The following is a 19,624-nucleotide window of genomic DNA, read 5'->3' as shown; positions in this document are numbered from 1 at the left end:
ATGCAAACCCTGATTCACAGCTAGTTTTTTTTTTTAATATATCTTGAATCAGTACCTAAAACAACTCAGGTTTTAGATGTCAAAATGCGGATTATTAGACCCCTTACATTCATTCTGTCACCAACTCCTGCACTGCTCTCAACTGCTCTGGAAAACTCTTCAATCTTGTTATTATTTTGATTTAGTCCGGGTTCTAGAAGCATTGTCTTCACCTCACACAACCAACTTGTGTTATCTTAACTTAGGTCCTACTGTGACAAAGATCAAATTTGAGGCACTACCACTCAATCGTTTACCAGCAATTTTCATTATGTTCAATCTAACCCCTCCTTGTTAATATGTGGTTTTAGGGTAGATATAAGTATGCTACTTCTCTAAGGGAACCGTCTCCGATAGCCATCCTATATAGGAAAGCAATTTGTGTCCTGCACTTACCATGGAAACAAGATCTATCAATTTATCTAGGCCATATCCACATTTACTTAAAAGGTTCCCCAACCAAGTGTATCAATCACCTCAAAGACTGCCTTTTCATCATCCAAGCATAGATGGCAAGTACCTGCCTCATGCTAAGCCTTCTCAGAGCAAGTAACATCTAGTAAGCTTAGATGAACCACTTGTTCTATAACATGAAATGCAATGGACTGACACTGTTAGTAACAGCAAAGGGAAAAGCACTCTGATTCACCACTGACACGACCTCTCTTCCATAACCCAAGCTGATAATAAAACTTAAAAGAATGCGATTGGAAATATCACATCAGCACAAAAACAAGCTACTACTACTTGAAGCAGATGGTAGAACTACAGTTCAAGTCCTGGCAATCTCCCCATTCACCAAACGCACCAGAATCCACCCTAAAAAAGCTGGTTCAATTCCTTCACCCTTCTCAGAGGTTCGAAACAATTGAATCATTAAATTCTAAATATTAATCTGGATATGGGATGTAGCATTGAAACTACCGGTTGAACTTTTTAGAAGACATCCACTGCATTCTTGATACAGGCACAGCATGTATCACAGGTCTTCTTCATCTAACAGCAGCCTTTGACTACATTGACCATCAGAGGCATATATTGAGAATCATATGTTCTTCTACAGAAAAGAGTGCAACTGGTTCATTTAATTGATAGCTAACCGCATACAATTAGTGAGGCTAGGAATCTTTGCTTCAGACTTAGTAACTATCTCCTGAGGAATTCTTAAAGGTTCAATATTGGCTTCAACTCGCTTTAATTTATACATGGAACCACTAAGAGAACTCTTAGAAAATACCATTGTTGCAATCTATCAATATGCTGATGACATCGGAATTTATTTGAAAATCCCTTCCTTTGCTGATGTGTGCATTCTAAACTACTGCCTCTCCAAAGTTCACAACTGGATAGCAAACGTTTCTCACCACTGCACATCAATCACTACGAATGAATCACATAGCAAAATCTGCAAACGTATCTCCCTTATCCTGGAAAAAAATGAAAATACCTGCTTCTTTTTGCTACTTCGTCTTTACAGACATTCAAAAGTCCAGTTTGGGTTCCCTCAAAGCTCTGATGACCTCCACGACTAGACTAGTGTCCGAAACTAAGAAATTCAACCACATCACCCCAATTTATTGTGGCTTACAGTGTCCAGAATTACATTCAAGCTTCCTTGCCTCAAATTTAAATGCCTGTAAAGTCTCTGATAAAAATGAAAACCTTTGGAGAAGAGAGGTTTTCAGACTTAAATCTGGGAAGTTCAGATCACACTCAGCAGCTTCCCAATCTTTTTCGGGTACAAACCTATCTCCCCTGGAACTTTCTACCACTCTGCAATTCCACAACAAATGGAAAACCTAACTGAGTAAACTGGATTGTGGTCAATACTTCTCTCCTGATTCCTAATTTCCTCTCTTTTCACTTTACACTTCCCATTTTTGTATTCCTATCTTCCCCATCCCATCATCTACACTCACTCCTCTGATGCTGGAATTAATTTAAGCTCTAGATTACTGTTTTTGTCTCCTGCTGTATTGTAATGCAAGCCAGATCACACCTCAGGTGTGGGATATAGATCCCTTCCAATGTTCCTTCTGTAAAGGGAATCAACGCCTTTCTTAGGTAGAATTGCAGTATATAAAATGTGAATTAAATTAACCTTTAGGAACAACTGATTCAAATATAAAGCAGTGATAAATATTGCCTCTCTCCATTGGCCAAAAAGCCTTGTGTAGACCCTCCCTTCCTTTTCCATAGCCAGGACATAACTAGATTGGAAGTCAAAAAGAACGAGAACAGAAAAGGAAAGGAAAGTTAAAAACTGGAGTTAAACTTTCTCCAACTTTTAACCCGGAAAATGGAACACCAGCCCATCACACGACACAGAGGATAGGTCATCACTGAGAACTGAAGACACATCTCTAAATAATACATGATCTGCCACAGATATAAACTATTCAGCTCAAACTGCCCTAAAGACTTCAACATAGAATAGGTTTTTACTCTCCACCTTTTAGCTTAAAGTACACAAGCTGAATTCTCTGCTTTTCCATTGACGTACAATGCTAGGGGTACCATCCAGTTAGTGTAGCATTATACATATAGCAACATACAATTAAATGACTTGACAAGCAATACAGACAAGTAAGTGATTTATTTACTACAGGTTAGGCATCTTTATACCTATAGGTATTCTTCAAAACAAAATATAGAACAAGATGTATTTAAGAAGCTATCATTGAAACATACCTGTTCGATCTGAACTCCATAATCTTTCCAATCTGTATCCCATGTTGTATTCCGATAGATATCATCAACTCGGTCAATCAATTCAATCTAAAATTTACAAAGGCAGTGTAAAGAACACAAATAAATCTTTCATGACAAGTGCCCCAAAGAAAAACAAACAGCTGATTAAACTTCTTAAATGCAAGCTCAGAATGTAATGTCATAGCAAGAACATTATTGAAATTGGACAAGAAAATATACTCTAGAACAACCAAATATTGGAAGATCTAGCGAAATCTAAACAGGCGTTACCCTAAACGATACCAGAGGAAAGCTGCTACCAACTAAGCAGAATATAGAGAAATAAACACGATATTGGAGGATAGCAAGAAACTACCCTAATTTCCCATGAAACAACAAATTCCTATTGTCAGCAGTCATTTAACCCCCATATCTTTCAATACTGAGGCTAACAATAGGCCAGGCGGTTATGAACTCAGGTGCAAATAGGTGGTGTTCAAAGGTAAGGCCTTAGATTTGAGGATTAAATCGTTTTTTACACCGCATCGTTGCCTACAATCCAATGGGCCGGCTGTGTATGGGTCATTAAAGAGGAAAGGAACCGATGGAGTACGGCAATTCTCATGCAGTTAAAATACACAGCAAGCCGCCTACAACCCAACCTGGGCTGACCATGTCAACAAAGAGATGAGGCCAGATCTGTGCATATTTCAATACTTGAGGCGACCAGCAGAGGACAATGTGAAATGCCCCTATAATGAGACCTGAGCCAAAAGTAGCAGTCCCTGGGTCAAAGAGTCTGCCTTTTACGAAACAGAGAAACTGGGACCCAACATAAAACAAGCATTGGCATAGCCAATAGGTCTCGCCTTTGGGACCTTATAAGTGTTTAGCCATGCAACAGTTGCATAACTAAATACTTATAAGGTCTCAAAAGCGAGACCTATTGGCTATGCAAAACTGAAAGTGATCGCGATCAAACATTTAGTTTAAGTGATCACGATTAAACATCAAAGCGGCCGTGCGGCCGCTAAAGTGAAAGTAATCTCGGTAAAAGTGGCGCGCGCGCCCGCGCACATGCACTGTAGCTCTAGGCTGGCCTGGTAGCACTTTTTGGAGCCCTCTCAATAAGTCTCGCCAGACCAGCGCATGCGCTGGGTCAGGCGAGACCTAAACATTTATAGGTCCGCTCTAAAGAGCCCCACAACCCCCTTCCCCTCCAACCCTAAGCCTCACCGGATGAGCCAAGATTCACTAACAGAAGCATGGATATAGCCATACACGGGGGCCACTAACAAACCCACCCTTGGGGGATCATTCCTGGAACCAGCAGGTCCCATACTCATCTTATTGGTCTGGAATCAGTCTCAAAATACGCAAGTACATAGGACAAGATAGTTCCTGGAACTCAGTAGAGAGTATAGATATAAAGAGGGCCTTTGTCTTCACGTAATCAGATGTATCCCCCAGGGTGGCCATAGACAGTCTTTCCATACCTAGAAGGGACCACAATTGGTGGAGCCATTGTGTGTGCTCTGGGACTCTATCTGTCTTCCAACATGCTAAAAGCACTCAGTGGGCAGCATTAAGTGCTAGGGCCATCTGCCTACCTTTGAGTGAGCGTAAGGGAAAAGTCAGTGCATTGGGCAGACTCAGTAAGGTGTACGCGGGGAACCTAGGAATAGCAGTGTCAAAGGCCCTGTCTATCTCATCAAGGATTTTCTCCCAATACCTTGTAACTTTTGGACAATTCCAAAGCAAATGAAGGAGGGTGCCAGGGCTCCCACATCCCCGCCAACTGAGACCATCGCATTGGGAGGTCCATTTTGTTAAACGGGCAGGAGTGTAATACCAATATGATAATTTTGTATGATGTTTCAATATGACCAATGGAGTGTGCAGATAATAAATTTCCTCCCACTCCTTGTCCGATAGTGTCCGGCCAATATCCGCCTCTGACCAGCAGTCCTACCCTTGCGGATGCCCTGGGAAAGGAGCGAGTATAGTTTAGAAATGAGTTTATGGTAATCTTTTTTGAGAAAAAGCCATTTTTCGTACGGGAGCATTGGTCTGCATTGGTGGATGTGGGAACCAAGAACCCAGTGTAACATTTGTGTATGAAGAAAGTAGTCCAAAGGGGAGAGGTCATAGTCAGCTGCGAGTTGTACAAAAGGGATATAGCTCTCATGGTCAAACAGGTGGCATAGACGCTTGCAACCTCCCTTCACCCAGCGTGCGCCCGCTCCTATGGCCATGCCTGGCGGGAAGTCAGGATTAGAGAAGATGGGGGACATAGGTGAGGGAAACATTGTGAGATTCGCTGACAGGGACATTATCTCAAACCTGTAAGGTTGGCCACGTGATCAGAGATGAGTACAGCCCCCATGCACGAGACACTGTAGGCAACCACGCCTCCCTCCAGATATGGTGCCCAGCAACGGTCTGATCTATAAATACCCAGTGTTTCTCCGTCATCGTGCGGATCCATTCCACCAGGGAGCGTAGTAATGATGCCTGGAAATAGAGGTTAATGTTCGGCAAAGCAAGGCCACCTTTCCCTTTTAGTGCTCTGCAAAAGCGTCTCCTGCAGCCTAGGGGAGACCGGGCCCCAAATGAAACGCTCTATCTCTCTTTGGATGCTAGGGATCACACCTGTGGGTGGGCAAAGGGGGAGAGTCTGAAAAATGTACAGCGCCTGTGGTATGACATTCATCTTAACCGCAGCCAGCCGACCCAGCCACGACAGGGGCAGACGCTGCCATTGCGACAAGTCTTTGCGAATACGTGCACACAAGGTTGAGTAGTTTACTTTGGATGTTTTAGCTAGGCTCTTATTGTGGACCAGCCCCAGGTATGATATGCCTTCTGTTACCCAGTCAAAGTCATACTGAGCCCGCAGAGTCTCTACCGTAGACTGAGTAGCGGTCAAGTTCAATATTTGTGATTTCTGCAGATTCATTTTAAAAACGTACACCTGACCAAAGGCCTGCAGGTCCGCGATTATAGCCGGAAGAGAAGTCAGGGGATGAGCGATAGAGAATATAACATCGTCAGCATAGAGGATGACCAGACGGCGGTCAGCTCCAAACTGAATTCCCTGCGCATCGGGGTTGTCCCAGCGTCTTTGAGCCAAGCACTCCATGTAAAGAGCAAAGAGCAATGGGGAGAGGGGGCAGGCCTGCCTTGTTCCTCTCCCGAATGCAAAGCAGTCTGAGCGTACCCCGTTCAGCTTGACCGAGGTGCTTAAAAAACGATATATACTTGCAATCCACCTACGGAAACGTGCGCCCATGCCAAAGCGTTCCAGATCAGCGAACAAGTAAGGCCAGTGTACACGGTCGAATGCCTTTTCGGCATCAACCGCCATTAACAGCGCTTCCTCGTTGGAGCGCTGCACCTTGTCAATTAGATGGCAGATCCGCTTGGTGTTGTCCCCGCATTGTCGACTCAGGATAAAACCAGCCTGGTCCGGATCCACTAGGCCGGGCATCAGAGGGTTCAATCACTGGGCATGAATACTAGCAAAGAGCTTCGCATCGACGTTTAACAATGAGATCAGGCGGTACAAGCTGCAAGATAAAGGATCCTTACCAGGCTTGGGTATTACGGTAATCGAGGCTTGAAGCATCAAATCAGTGAAGGTACCGGTGTCTGTGAACAAATTGAACAAACAGGTAAGCAGGGGAGCTAACTCAGCACAGAAAGTCTTATAAAGATCGCATTTAACCCATCAGGGCCCAGCGCCTTCAAAGGTTTCAATCGGGCAATAGCGGATATCACTTCCTCGATACATATGGGAGCATCAAGACTTTCAGCCTCGCTGGCTGGTAGGGTAGTGACCTCTGCCCTGTTAACATAGGACGTGAGGGATGCACAGCTGCAGTGGCTGACGCAGGCCGTGGCGCGTGAGTTTCGAGGCCCCGAGGGCCCGCAAGATAGGGTCATCCCGCGACATGTGCGGTCATTCATTGTACTTCGGCAGAGGCTCAGACTGGACCAGCTTACCCTCGAGGAGCGCACACTCCGGCTGTGCTGGATCCGTAGTCAGAAAATGGCAGGCTTCGTGGTGCCGTATGCCCCGGAGATACCCCTGGGCATGTGCATGGCCCTCCCACATGGCAGGGATTGGTCGGCGCTGGCTCACTGGGAAGAGTGTGGGGTCCACATGATTGGGGACTTATACAGGGATGGCGTTTTGTTGTCATTCCAGGACTTGCAGGGGGCGTATGAACTGCCGAGGGGGGACTATCTTTTGCACACCGCCTTGGTATCTGGGATCCAGAAACAATGGAAGATGGGGCTGTCAGAGTCCCCAACTTCTCGGGGATGTCAGTACGTCACTATGGCGGCGGGTACAGTCAGGGCCATCACTTGTCTCTACGGGCGGCTGTCCACGGAGAGGTTGGCACCCATGGATGCCTTGCGGGGTAAATGGGAGGGGGATCTTGGTAGGCCCATTCCCGAGACGACATGGGCGCAGCTTTTGAGGCGGGCCTGGAAGGGCACGCGCAATGCTAGATTTCAATTGATCCAATTTTACACTCTCCATAGGGCTTACTTAACCCCGGTCAAAATCCTACGGTACTTCGGAGGCTCCCAATCGCCATGCCCACGGTGCAGGGTGGAGGGGGCTGATTTTGGTCATATGTTTTGGTCCTGCCGGGGACTGGGCTCATATTGGGCGGACGTGGTGGCGTGCCTGAATCAGGTGACTGAGCGCGAGTTGGAAGCGGAGATGGGGACTTGCCTTTTGTTGTGGTTTCCGCACACACCCAGTACCAAAATTACGAGCAAGTTTTGCGATTTGGGTCTGATAATGGCAAAGAGGGAGCTCACTCTGCATTGGAAGGCCAGGCCCGGTCCGAGCTTTCGGAGATGGAGGGCGAGTTTCTTGTCCTGGGCGGGAAGCGAAGGGACGCTTCGGCTTCAGATGGCCAGACGAGCAGCTAATGATAAGGCGCTGGAAGCGGCGAGGACGTGGGAAGTGTTGGTAGAAGAGCTGCGATCTTGGGAGACGTTGAATGAGGGGGATAGGGATTCTGTAGACATGGACTGGAGGGTGGAACCTGGGACAGGACCGACTGGGGCTACTGGGGAGTCCATGCAGGACGGGGCCACTTAGGTACACTCATGGAGGATTCAGCGTCTGCACTCTACATTGACAGCGGTTGAGTAGCCAGGGTGGGAGCAGGGGGCGCAGAGGGAGGTCAATGCGGGGCCCCTTCTCTCATGAGAACAATGACAGGGTTTTCTTGCTTGTCTGGAGTTGGGATATCTCGGACCACGGGGCCCGACAGGCAGAGGTTGATGAGGGGTTGTCGTGGGACACTGACAGGGGGGGGGGGGGGGGGGGGTAGAGAGGGTGGGGGAACTAAGGCGGGAACATAGCAGAGTCGATCTCTCCTGATGTGTACCTCGATGGTTGGATTCTTATATGATGCTATTGTGTGTAGTATTAGTCTTTGGGAATATTGTTTTGAAAATTCAATAAAAGAAAATTCAAAAAATAAAATAAAAACATAGACGTGAGGGTCGGTTGAGAGAAGGGGCTCAGCGAAGTATAGTTCTGAGTAGCAGGCCCGAAAGGCTGCTGCAATGCCAGAGTCATCGTAGATCTCAGACCCCTGGGCACCTTGCACCGATTTTACCGCTTGGGCATGGTGCTTGCTGTGCAGACAATGTGCAAACATGCAACCACCGCGTGTTCAGCCCTATCTAGATCTAGGCGCCGAAGATGGAGCCATTCCCTCTCCAGTTTTCGCCAGATAAAGGGGGGCTTCAGAGCGTTTCTGAATTGCCTCAAGTTCCTTCACTTTTGAATTAAGCGCCACCCTTTTAGCCCTTCTGGTCTTATTGTCATGTGCAGTTTTAGCGAATAAGGCCCCACGGGCGACCAGTTTAAGTGCCTCCCATACTGAGAATAGAGCTGTGGAACCGTCATCATTAAGTGCAATGTACTCCATCAGTGTAGTCCGTAGTGTACCCACAACGGTCAGGGACGACAGCAGGGAGTCTCTCAGACGCCACTGCGAGGGAGAAGATGCCGGGGAGGACATGCGCAGAGTCAGGGTAATGTGTGCGTGGTCAGAGTGGGACCGGGCTTCAATAGATCTGGCCTGAGTACGTGCCCAGGCGAAGGATGTAACGAGAAAATTATCCAAACTGGCGTAGGAACCCTGGGCAGCAGAGTAATGTGTATAGCCCCGCTCGCTAAGGTGCAAGCCTCGCTAGGCGTCTCTGATCCCACTATCCTTCAACCATTCCCTACCTGATAGAGACAGAGCCCTCGCTCCCCGAGCCAGAGCGATCCATCACGAGTCCATTACTAGATTTTGAACGCCACCCACAACTGCAGAGTCAGGTGTGTGAAGAACCTCCACAAGAGCTTCGATCAAAAACTCTTCCTGGTGCTCATTAGGAAAATAGATTGAGCTCACCGTGTAGTTAACTGTGCCTGTCCGTACCCTCAGGGCTAAGAGACGCCCTTTAATCTCGGCCACAGAGCCCAACACTGTACCCCTAAAGTGCCTGGAGAACAAAATGGCCACACCGCCCCTTTTATCCTCCCCGGAGGACCAATACTACTGGGAAGCGCTCTAGTTTGCATCCTGTGTGTGTCCTTCGAGAGTAAATGGGTTTCCTGAAGTAAGCATATAGCCCCCTCAGAATGCTCAAGCAGGGAGAGTATCGCCTTCCGCTTAATATGGTTATTAAGGCCACGAACATTAAGGCTAACTATCTTTATCTCCATCTATCTAAGGGCAGTCGTGATTCTATGTGTGTTAGGCTATGATACCATTGGGGCCTAACAGGCCACGGGAGGTGCTGATCAATTAAAAGCGCCAAAGTATACCAACCCTTGAGGGTATATACTGTGAGGCTCACCAGAGAGGGATACCCACCTACCCAAAAACAATACCACCAAAACAAGAAACAGAATGCAAACAGTACTGAAAAGTACGTAGTGTCCATCCCGAAGGGGGGCCAGAGACAATGGGGGCAGCCTAGAGTGCAAGGCACTGCTCCCATCAGTAAGGAAACTCGCCTGTCCCCCCGGCCCAATCAGGAGAAGCAGCGCACCCAACAAACAATACCTTGCTCATTAGAGTCCAGAGAGTCCCCTTCTGCACCAGAGAGTGTCCGGAGCACCGCTGAACGTTCTTTGACCATCGTGGCGGGATCAGGGCGTAGGCGATCCAACCTCAAGCCGGTCTGCGGGCCACGCCGGCGTGGTGCAGGGGCCCCCGAGCCCGCAGCTTCAGACTGGGAGGCCAAGCTGTCAAGATCTAAATTTAACAGCTTACAGGTCTCTGTCAGGGAGCGGAGCTGGTAAAGTTTACCCTCATAGCGAAAATGAAGCAAAACGGGTGGCCCCAAGAGTAGGCTATACCAGCCGATCTGAGATGATTGGTCACCAAGCGGAAATCTCTCCCCTTTTGTAGGGTGATAACCGCCAGGTCTTGAAAGAGCTGTGGTGTGTGATCTTGAAATTGCAAAGGTTGGTTGGAGCAGGCCACCTTAAGAATCTCCTCCTTCACTTTAAAGTCGTACGCAGAAAGTAGAATATCTTCCGGAGGGCGATTGGGTTGTCGAGGGGGCCCCACTCGATGGCAACGGTCAATTTTAAATGTGGACTCCGCCGAGGCATTCAGGACCACTCGGAATAGCGCTTGGACATACACCTCCAGATCTTCACCGTCTGCGCCAGTAGGGACCGCGCGGACGCCAACATTGTTCTGTCTTGACCTGTTTTCCAGGTCTTCCGTGTACGTCTGGAGATCCAGCTGCTGGTTCGTATAACCTCTTGCTGGAGGACTGCGATTTCTTCGTCTCTGGCTAACGCCAAAGCCTCCAAAGCCACGACTCTTGCCCACAGCGTCAACATCCCTCCATACCTCCCTGAGATCAGCTTACAGGTCCGTTTTGATGGTCAAGATGTCCTCGCGTTGAGAGGCGAATATGGACTCCAAGAACTCCCGAGTGACCGCCCCCTCAGCGCCTTCACCACCAGCTGCTTGACCAGTGCTCTGCGACTCTCCGGCGGACTGCACGTTCCCTCTTGTTTTTGGCAGTCACCATGATTTGGCCCTGGATGTGCCCCTCGCGTGCGAGGTTGCTGTGTTAATGATGGTATGTCGACAGGGCCCCAGGCGTTCTCAGTGCGGCTCAGAGGAAGGAAAGGCAAAGCTCCCCCGTCGCCTCTCCAGTCTGGGGGTATATCATGCTACCGGTCATTGTGCAGGCCCAGTTCTGATCAATGGTGGTGTGATACAGGGCCCAAAGCGCTCCACCGCCCTCCTGTGGGAACTGCTCTGAGGGACATGTGGTTTCACCATTGTTGAGCCTCAACCAGATGCCGACATGCGCTGTCTCATCGGGATGGCTCCGCAATCCGCCCTCAATCAATATGAATCGGGCGTGGCCCAATGCGATCGTCCGCTGTAGGAGACCGCTCAATACTGCCCAGTCCGTCATGCAAGGCTGCTGGCTCGGGTGAGCACACCCCCGCCACTGACCCCAGTGGCGATCGTGCTCTCCACCGCTTCGTCAACTTGGGGGGGGGGGGCACGCCCCGGGGCCGCCATCACTCACCGTGCTGTCCCTGGTGCCCCACTCGTGTCCCTCAACACAGTCTTCCGGAGGGCAACAGGCGACTTCTGCCTCGTGGGGGGGTAAGGTGCAGCGGGCCGCAATCGGGGGCCCAACGGAGCTTAGGCTGCGCTCTGTGGAGTCTCTGGGATGTGCCCTCCGCAGCACGACCATAACAGCAAGAGACGTGCCACCGGCCAGGAGAGTGCCCGCCGCGTTCACTGGGCGGGCTCAGCCGCACCCTCGATGCGCAGGTAGGCCGCGTCGGACCTAGGCCTTCTCCACTGCGTCCGGGCCCGGTGCCTTGGGGGTCGTGGGTCTCCTGTCTGGGTGTGAGAGCGTGGTGCAGGTGTGATCGCACCCAGGGACCCCGTCGCTGGAACAGAGAAGAGCTTAACAGGGGTCCAGTCGGGCCGCAAGGGGTCTCCCGCTCGGGGCTGTGACGTGCCGCGAGCTACCAGGAAGGGTCAGGGAGTGAATTTCCTCGCTCCGGTGGACGGGTCGTATGCCCACGATGCGGAGCTGGGATGTCAGCGGTGCGCCTCGTCGTCAATGGTGAATTGAAGGGTTGCGGGTGCTGTGAGAATGCTATGGGCCCGGCGGGGACGGAGCTCGAGCAAAACACATCCGCTCACTACGTCATCTTGGCCACACCCCAGGCCTTCGATTTTAAAGATGGCCAATGATGTTTCATGGCCTGTAGTTCACAAAGCCAAACCCCTAAATATTTGTAAAGAGCAACACATTTGAGTATTGTGTAGGTGCGGTGCTGCACCCTTTTACTGCAAAGACAAGATCCTTAGTTTTGTCAATATTTATGACCTGCGTGTTCACTCTGAAAATTGACCTCTAGGCTCAATAATAATCTTTGCAGGCCAAAAGCAGTTTAATGTAATACAATTGTATCATCTGCATATTTTAATAATAGAAGGGGTCGCTTCCCAAACTTAGGTGAAAAGACTTTGCAAGTAACAAGAGTTCTACCAAGATATACAATGTATAAATTAAAAAGAATGGGAGCTAGTACAAACGACTGTTGGAGCCCTTTTCTGGTGTAAACATTTTCTGATGATCCTAGTTTGACTCTCACACATGTATCAGTATATAGTGACACAATTGCCCTTATAGATCCGGGAACCCACAATTTGCAAGTTTAGCCCATAGTAGGTTCCGATCTACAATGTGAATGCTGTTCTAAAGTTTGTTAATGCTGCCTTTAGAGCAACCACTGAAGTGTTAATGGATCTGTGTAACAGCATTGACAATATGAGAAGATTATACAGCCTCATAGAAAGCCTGCTTGATAAAAGGAATTAACTTGTTATCTTTAGCCCAGGAACCATGGTACAGTAAAAACAATTTAGCATAATATTTCTCATAGGCAATCAGACAATAATTTGCTGGGGAGATGAAGGAACCTTTTTTTTGGCATGAAAGTAGAATTGATCTGTGACAACTCTCAGGGATGGTGTTAGAAACAAGATAAAATTGTACAGAGATGTCGACCATGTTACCCATAAGTAGGTTTTGATTTTGAAAACTGCTGCTATGACCTAACTGGATCCTGGGCACCATTTGTGCACATGGAGAACAAACATTTGGTAACCCTGTTGAAGGAAATAGCTATCTGCAAGCTCTCCCGTATCATATTTCCAAAATGTACCAGTCACTCTCTTTGCACACAGTAAACAAATTGAACTAGCTATTATCATTTGCTTCACTATTTGCCTTCCACACTGCTTCATTTTCTGGTGTTACTTACTTATAACCTCCTTTTTCAGTGCTGTATTATCATTATTATCATACTCAACTGAAAAGAGAGTTTCATTGCCTTTATATTGCTCGAGTACTAATGGTTATATGCTGGTCTAGTTAGCAAGGCCAGTGAGAGGGATAGTTCAGCAAGCATCTTCTCCCCCAACTGCAAGTTTACCTTGCCAGAAAGTTAGCAATGCATATCCAGAAGTGGGTGCAAAAGACTCATTTTTCTTGAATCACATTTAGAAAAACTCCTTCGTAGAAAGGACCCATTTAATATTCCAGTTTTTAGATAATTCCTAGAGTTTAGCACCCGCTTCATGGAAGTATCGCAGGAGTTAGCATTAATGATAGAAATAAGCTGCATGAAATGGTCTCTTCTAGCGAGTAACAGTTTAAAAATCATTTAGGGAATTACATCAAACGTCCAAAAGGTGATAGGAGGAATGCATGCAATGTCTACATACCGGCAATCGCCCGGGGCAGAATTTCAACCCATTGTTCTTTTGCCCACCATGTCTCCCTTAGATTAGATACAGACATAAGCAAATCTATCTTTGTCCTGCCCCAAAAAGAACAGCCCAGACCAAACTGCCAAACCAGGACCTCTCTGAACGAAACACATGCAACCCAAGACTGGCTTCTCCTGACTGGGCCTCTTCAGTTGGGTGTAGCTTGGTTCTAATGGCACAGTGAGCAAGGGACCAACGACAACAATAATTTTAGCAAACATCCGATCCTGCTCAGGTAGCAGTACGATGTCAAGATGCTGATGTGCGGCCAACAGTGCAAAGCAAACTTATTTTCAATTGTACCTGGCACCTCCAACAGGGTTTTGTGCTCCTATATGTAATGCATGTCAGTTGTAAGGGGTCTCCTATCATATAGTGGTCCCTGTTTTTAGAACAATCACCATCTGGAGACAACCACATTCTACCAATCTAAATTCTATCGACTGACACCCACCCCATGGATATATAGGTGTTGCCTAGGAACAAGTCCCCACCAAGACTATTTCCACTGGTTCCCCTTTCTGTGTGCGAGCACATGCCTGATGTATGTGGCCTCATGCCCCACAGATGTGGCACTGCGCCCAATGAGAGAATGTGTCCTCACTCATCCAAGAGATCGCTCAGCAGATATTTTCCTTCATTATCATTTCATCTTCAGGTGCACATCATCCCCTGGATTGTTTCGGAGACTGGACTTCTCTGTTGGGCATCCTGCCACAGGCTGGGATTGGAGGCTCCTGCTATCCAAGCTCTATGATAAGTTATAACCATGTCCGTTGCCCGGCAATATTGCAGGGTCAGGATGTTGCTTTACCCACCTCTGCATAAGAGAGGGCAATAAGTCTAGGAATTATTCCAATGCCGTTTTAAGCCTATTTTCAGCTATGTTTGGGGTTTTCATTTATACCATTCATTTGCCAGTTCCTTTAACCTGTGACGCAATTGCCAGAGTAGCTAGATGGCTTAAATTAGACTGTCTGAAATAATTGATAACAGGCTTTTTCATTGTAAGAGTCTTTGCAGTACTTCCTTTTTCATCACTGAGGAAGTGGTTGCCTGCCTGCTGCATTTCTCAAGCAGGAAAAGGCAGCATATAACAGCTCCATATTTCCTCAGGCCATGTCGTACTAAGTAAAAGTTTATCACATGGTGGGAAGTAAAATAGATGATGCCATGCTTCAAAAATTTTAATTACTATTATATAAAGTCACCAGATGGAGAAGAGCATGCATCTGCTGTTGGCCTTTTGAAAGGCAATATTTTATGCTATTTGCTGACGCTTAAATCGATGTTCAATCATCAAAATGCAGAAACATTGTCTGCATGAATGTTAAGTCATCGCAATGTAAATCAAACATAAAAGTAGGTGAATCCCATCTTAAATGATAATTTCACCAGTGATAAAGAAAAGAGGGCTCTTAGACTAAGGGCCTGATTTAGATCTCGGCAGGCGGCTATCCCTTCCACCGAAATATTATTCCCATAGTATATATTGGGATTTGTATCTCAGTGCACTGAATATTCATCAGCATTGAGACGGAGTAACCCGTCCGCCGAGATCTAAATCAGGTCCTAAGTCTGGCCCCTATTAGATCAGAAGTGGACTGCCTGGGTAGTTCTTTTTTAAACTCAATACTCTTACTAGTCTCCACCCCTAATTCAATCTCTCACCTGAGAAAGAATGGGAAGTCTTTCTAGCATGTTTCCCACCAATCCTAAATGGAAAACTTGTAATACACTGGTCAAATGAATCCTACCCTTTTCTTTTAAGCACTGCTTTCTATTCCTAGCCACTATGTTTCTAGTGCCTTGCCCTCAAGTAAGTATAATGGGGTGAGAATGCTGCAACTTGTAGTCATATGGCGTCAAAAAGGATTGGGTAATGCTAACATTCATCATAAACCTGTAATGACACTAAAAATACCTAGTTGGTGCCAAGGACGATCTTGGTAGGTTGGCCAAATGAGGTCTCTTAACCCACACAGACTGAAGTAAGAACTGTCTGACAAAATGCCACCTGGGCAAATTAACACTAGAATTCTATTCTCATAAGCAAACAAGACACTTTGAGCCCTTTCTCGACACAATTAAAGTACCAAGAGATAGAACACTCTATATCCACTTTAGGCCCGGAACTCTCCCAGTCTGTGAGGCGACAACAAAGTGCGACCCACACAAGGAGAAAAATTGCCCATGTTGCAAGGCTCCGATTGAAAGCATTGCCCATTTAATGTTTGCTTACCCGGCGTATAAATCATCACGGGCAAAATGGTTGAAACCGCTTTCTCGACAACTGGGCACACGAGATCACTATACAGCATTACGCATTCTTAGGTCCGATCTCAGGCCGTTTTATGCATGCTGTGTAGCAAAATTTCTAGGATAAGCATAGCTCACAAGGTGTAAGGTGCTCACAAGAAAGACATAGCCTAAATTGAAAGCAGATTAGCGGGGACCGTAAAGCCATATTATATAAGCCGCTAGATCTACTATGTACAAGCACTTTACTTGCTAAAACCTTCACGGTTAGCCAAGGAAAACTGAATGGCTGTAAGGAGCCGGAGGACACGGCCCGGCGGAAGTGGGGCAACACGAACGACGACGAAGAAAACAGACCGGAAGCAGCCTGTGTTCTAGTCGCGCTTGGGAGGCGTGGCGACAGCGTACAGCAACGTATAGAAAAGCATGAGGGCGGAACCAGGAAGGAGGGCAGGAGCAGCGTGGAGAAGGATCCCGGCGGAGGAGAGAGGACGGCGGAATCGCGAGCGACCAGAAGAGAAGAGGCCAACGCGTGCGGGAGGAGAGACGGAGGCACCGACAACGAGTCAAGGAGGAGAGCGAGACCAGCGACGGCAGGCGAACCTGGAGGAGGAGCCACGGAGGAAACTGAGTACACCGCGTCCAAGCCCGGCGGCCTACAAGAGGGAGAGGACGCCCCGGGTCCAGCTGCCGCGGCCCGGTTCATGGGTCGTGGCCCCAGGCAAGTGCCATTACGGGGGTCCTTTTGGTGGGGCTGCTGGGGTGCCAGGGTGTTATCACACGGAGGCGGTAGCACTGAATCCGACAACCCCACGACCCTCTCACACCTACCACTTCCTACCTGACCCCGGTCTTTCCCTTTCCCTCACGACCGACCGGTGAAGATGGCACAACCCCATAATAGAGTACCGAGCCTAACCAGGGCGTGTCTTTCTTTTTCTTTTTGGCTTCCCCGGTTCTTGGACCTCCCCGGAGAGAGAGAAATCGGGAGGAGAGACAGGAAGACCAGAACAACCCCGAGGACAGGAAGAAGCAATAGGGAAATCAACCCCCATCCACGCCCTAAGCGATGAACTGGTTCTTTACGTGGAGGCTGCTATGATTTATTTCTTTAGTTGTTAACCCTGTTACACCCTGCACCCTGACACTGTGACGCACAATAAACAGTCTATACCTGGAAAATCCCTGACACTGCCTGGTTTCTGTTCACAATCATAGACTGCCCGCAGGCATTCCCTACAAAGTGTGGTGTCAGAAGTGGGATACTAGTGTGCAGAGCCATGTCACAGCCCGTGCCTCTGGAGGACATGCTAACCCAATTGGCCGAAGGCCAAAGACACTTGCAGTTGGTTTTTGAACAACAGTTACAGGCAGCTAGACTGGAGAGAGAAGCACTGCAGGGTGCCCTTAAGGACCAGGCAACAGTGGTTGCCTCGAATCAACAGGTGCAGGATACAGCCATACTACGGCTTACTGACGCCATAGTACATACCCGAGTTCACCCCACAGTACCAGGAACAGTCCTGCAGAAATATAAGGAAGGAGAGGACCCTGATTATTTCTTTCTGAACTTTGAGCGGGTAGCGTCCACAGCAGCTTGGCCACAAGAGAGATGGGGCCAATACATCGCCCCGCTCCTTTCGGGGGAGCTGCAAGCCGCGTATCAGGCTGCCAATCCAGATGGGACGACCACCTATGTGGAAGTAAAAAAAAGCGATACTTGAGAGACTGGGGTTCGACCAGGAGCATTACCGCGTCAAATTCAGAAAAGAAAAGTGGACTACCGGAGATAATCCCCGGGCTTTGTACTATAGAATAAGGGATTTAGGAATGAGATGGCTAACACCCCACGTATCCACGATAGAAGAAGTGGTTGAAAAAGTCTTTCTAGAACAGTATCTGGATGCCCTACCACCCACCACCAAGTCATGGGTGAAACAACACCCAAATCTCACCACTGCTTCTGCAGTTGAAATAGCACTGTACGACCCCAGACTCCGGTTCCACTTTCCCGACCCTCGTTGCACTCCTCCTTTAGACCTACTCCTAAACTCGACCCACGACCAATGCCGTCCCTCCGTCCCCTACAAAAACCAGCTCCAGTTTCTGCAGGTGCTAGCGGACAGGGTCCTCAATGTTTCAGCTGCGCTGAGTGGGGCCATATAGCCAGACAGTGTCCTCACCGTGTACCCTCCGCTGAACCCATGGAGGTGGGGTACTCTCGTGGCAGAATCATGTTAACCAGGGAGGGTTCCCAACGGTACAAAACGGAGGTGTTTTTAAATGGAAAGAAGCGACAGGCGCTGTTGGACACTGGGTGTCATGTTACGGTGGTTGACGGGTCCTTGGTGGGGAACCACTAGTTACAAACCACAGAACTAGTGAATGTGACTTGCGTCCATGGGGATATGAAATTGTATCCCACGGCAGAAGTCCTATTAGATGTGGATAACGACCCGCACCTGAAAAGGGTGGGTGTGATTCCCTGTTTACCCGAACCCGTTATCATAGGGACCGACCACCCAAAATTTGAAGCATATATAGAGATAGAGACCCAAAACACCCGAGAAAAGAAAAGTAGACGAGAAAGAAGAAAAGATAAGAAATTTGTTCACCACTATCACGAACTGCCTTTACCCTTTCACTTACAGATACCGAGGAAACACCCCCGTATAGTTTCCGGACTGCCCAACGGAACGACCAAACACTCATACACAGCTGGGAACAGGTCCAGGACGAGTCACCAGACAAGGTAGGACCTTATTTCATACTAAAGAAGGGATTGTTATATAGAGCCGAGAAGAGAGACTCTGTAGTAAGGACCCAATTACTGGTTCCCCAATCCTTCAGAAGCCATGTACTCCAGTTGGCCCACAACAAAATGGGGGGTGGCCACTATGGAAAGGAAAATACTCTGAAGTATCTCTTAGAGAAATGTTACTGGCCAGGTGTATATAAGGACGTAGCCAAACACTGCACAACATGCACACAATGTCAATACACCAGTCCAGGGTCCATCACCAAAGCTCCCTTACTGCCTTTGCCCATCATCGACATCCCCTTTAAGCGAGTAGGGATGGATTTAGTTGGGCCCTTGGTTCCTTCAGCCCGTGGACATCGTTACATACTCGTCATAGTCGACTATGCTAGTCGATATCCTGAGGCTTTCCCATTGTCCCGCATGACAACCCCGGCTGTGGCCCAGGCCATGATCACCCTGTTTTCACGAGTCGGTTTTCCCTCTGAGATCTTGACCGATCAGGGTACCCCGTTTGTGTCCCGGATGATGAGTCAGATCTGTACCCTGCTCGGGATAAAGAAAATAAGGACATCGGTGTACCACCCCCAAACAGACGGCCTTGTGGAGAGGTACAACAAAACCATCAAAAACCTACTCCGCAAGGTCGTCTCTGACACAGGGAGGGATTGGGATTGGAAACTACCCTTGGTTCTCTTCGCCTTAAGGACACACGAGCAGAGGTCCACGGGATTTTCTCCGTTTGAATTGTTGTTTGGGAGAAAACCCCGCACTTTATTAGATATGGCTAGTGAACAGTGGGAAGGGGAGGAGGAAGAAGGGAAAACCCTGTTGAAGTACACCACCGATCTGAAATCCTCCCTAACACATATATGGGGGTTAGTACAGGAAAATATGCAGGAAGCTCAGGAGACACAAAAACGGTATTATGATCGCAATAGTCGTCTTAGGGTGTTTCAGCCCGGGGACAAGGTCCTTTTGTTACTCCCCTCCACAGACGACAAATTGCTAATGAAGT

At 48.1% G+C, this 19,624-nt stretch overlaps 1 protein-coding gene across 1 annotated transcript in view; it reads right to left on the bottom strand.

Moving 5' to 3' along the window:
• The window catches only part of ADAM17 (ADAM metallopeptidase domain 17), a 597,876-nt gene that overhangs the window by 342,674 nt on the left and 235,578 nt on the right, over positions 1–19,624 (bottom strand). Inside the window, exon 7 of the mRNA XM_085610726.1 lies at positions 2,731–2,817. Coding sequence (XP_085466852.1) covers positions 2,731–2,817 — 87 coding nt within the window. The remainder of the gene's footprint in view (positions 1–2,730; positions 2,818–19,624) is intronic.

This window comes from Triturus cristatus, chromosome 6 (genome assembly GCF_964204655.1).
Source record: "Triturus cristatus chromosome 6, aTriCri1.1, whole genome shotgun sequence".
Classification (NCBI taxonomy): Eukaryota; Metazoa; Chordata; class Amphibia; order Caudata; family Salamandridae; genus Triturus; species Triturus cristatus.
Note: the sequence above shows the minus strand (reverse complement) of the source record. Positions and strands in the feature narration are given on the sequence as shown.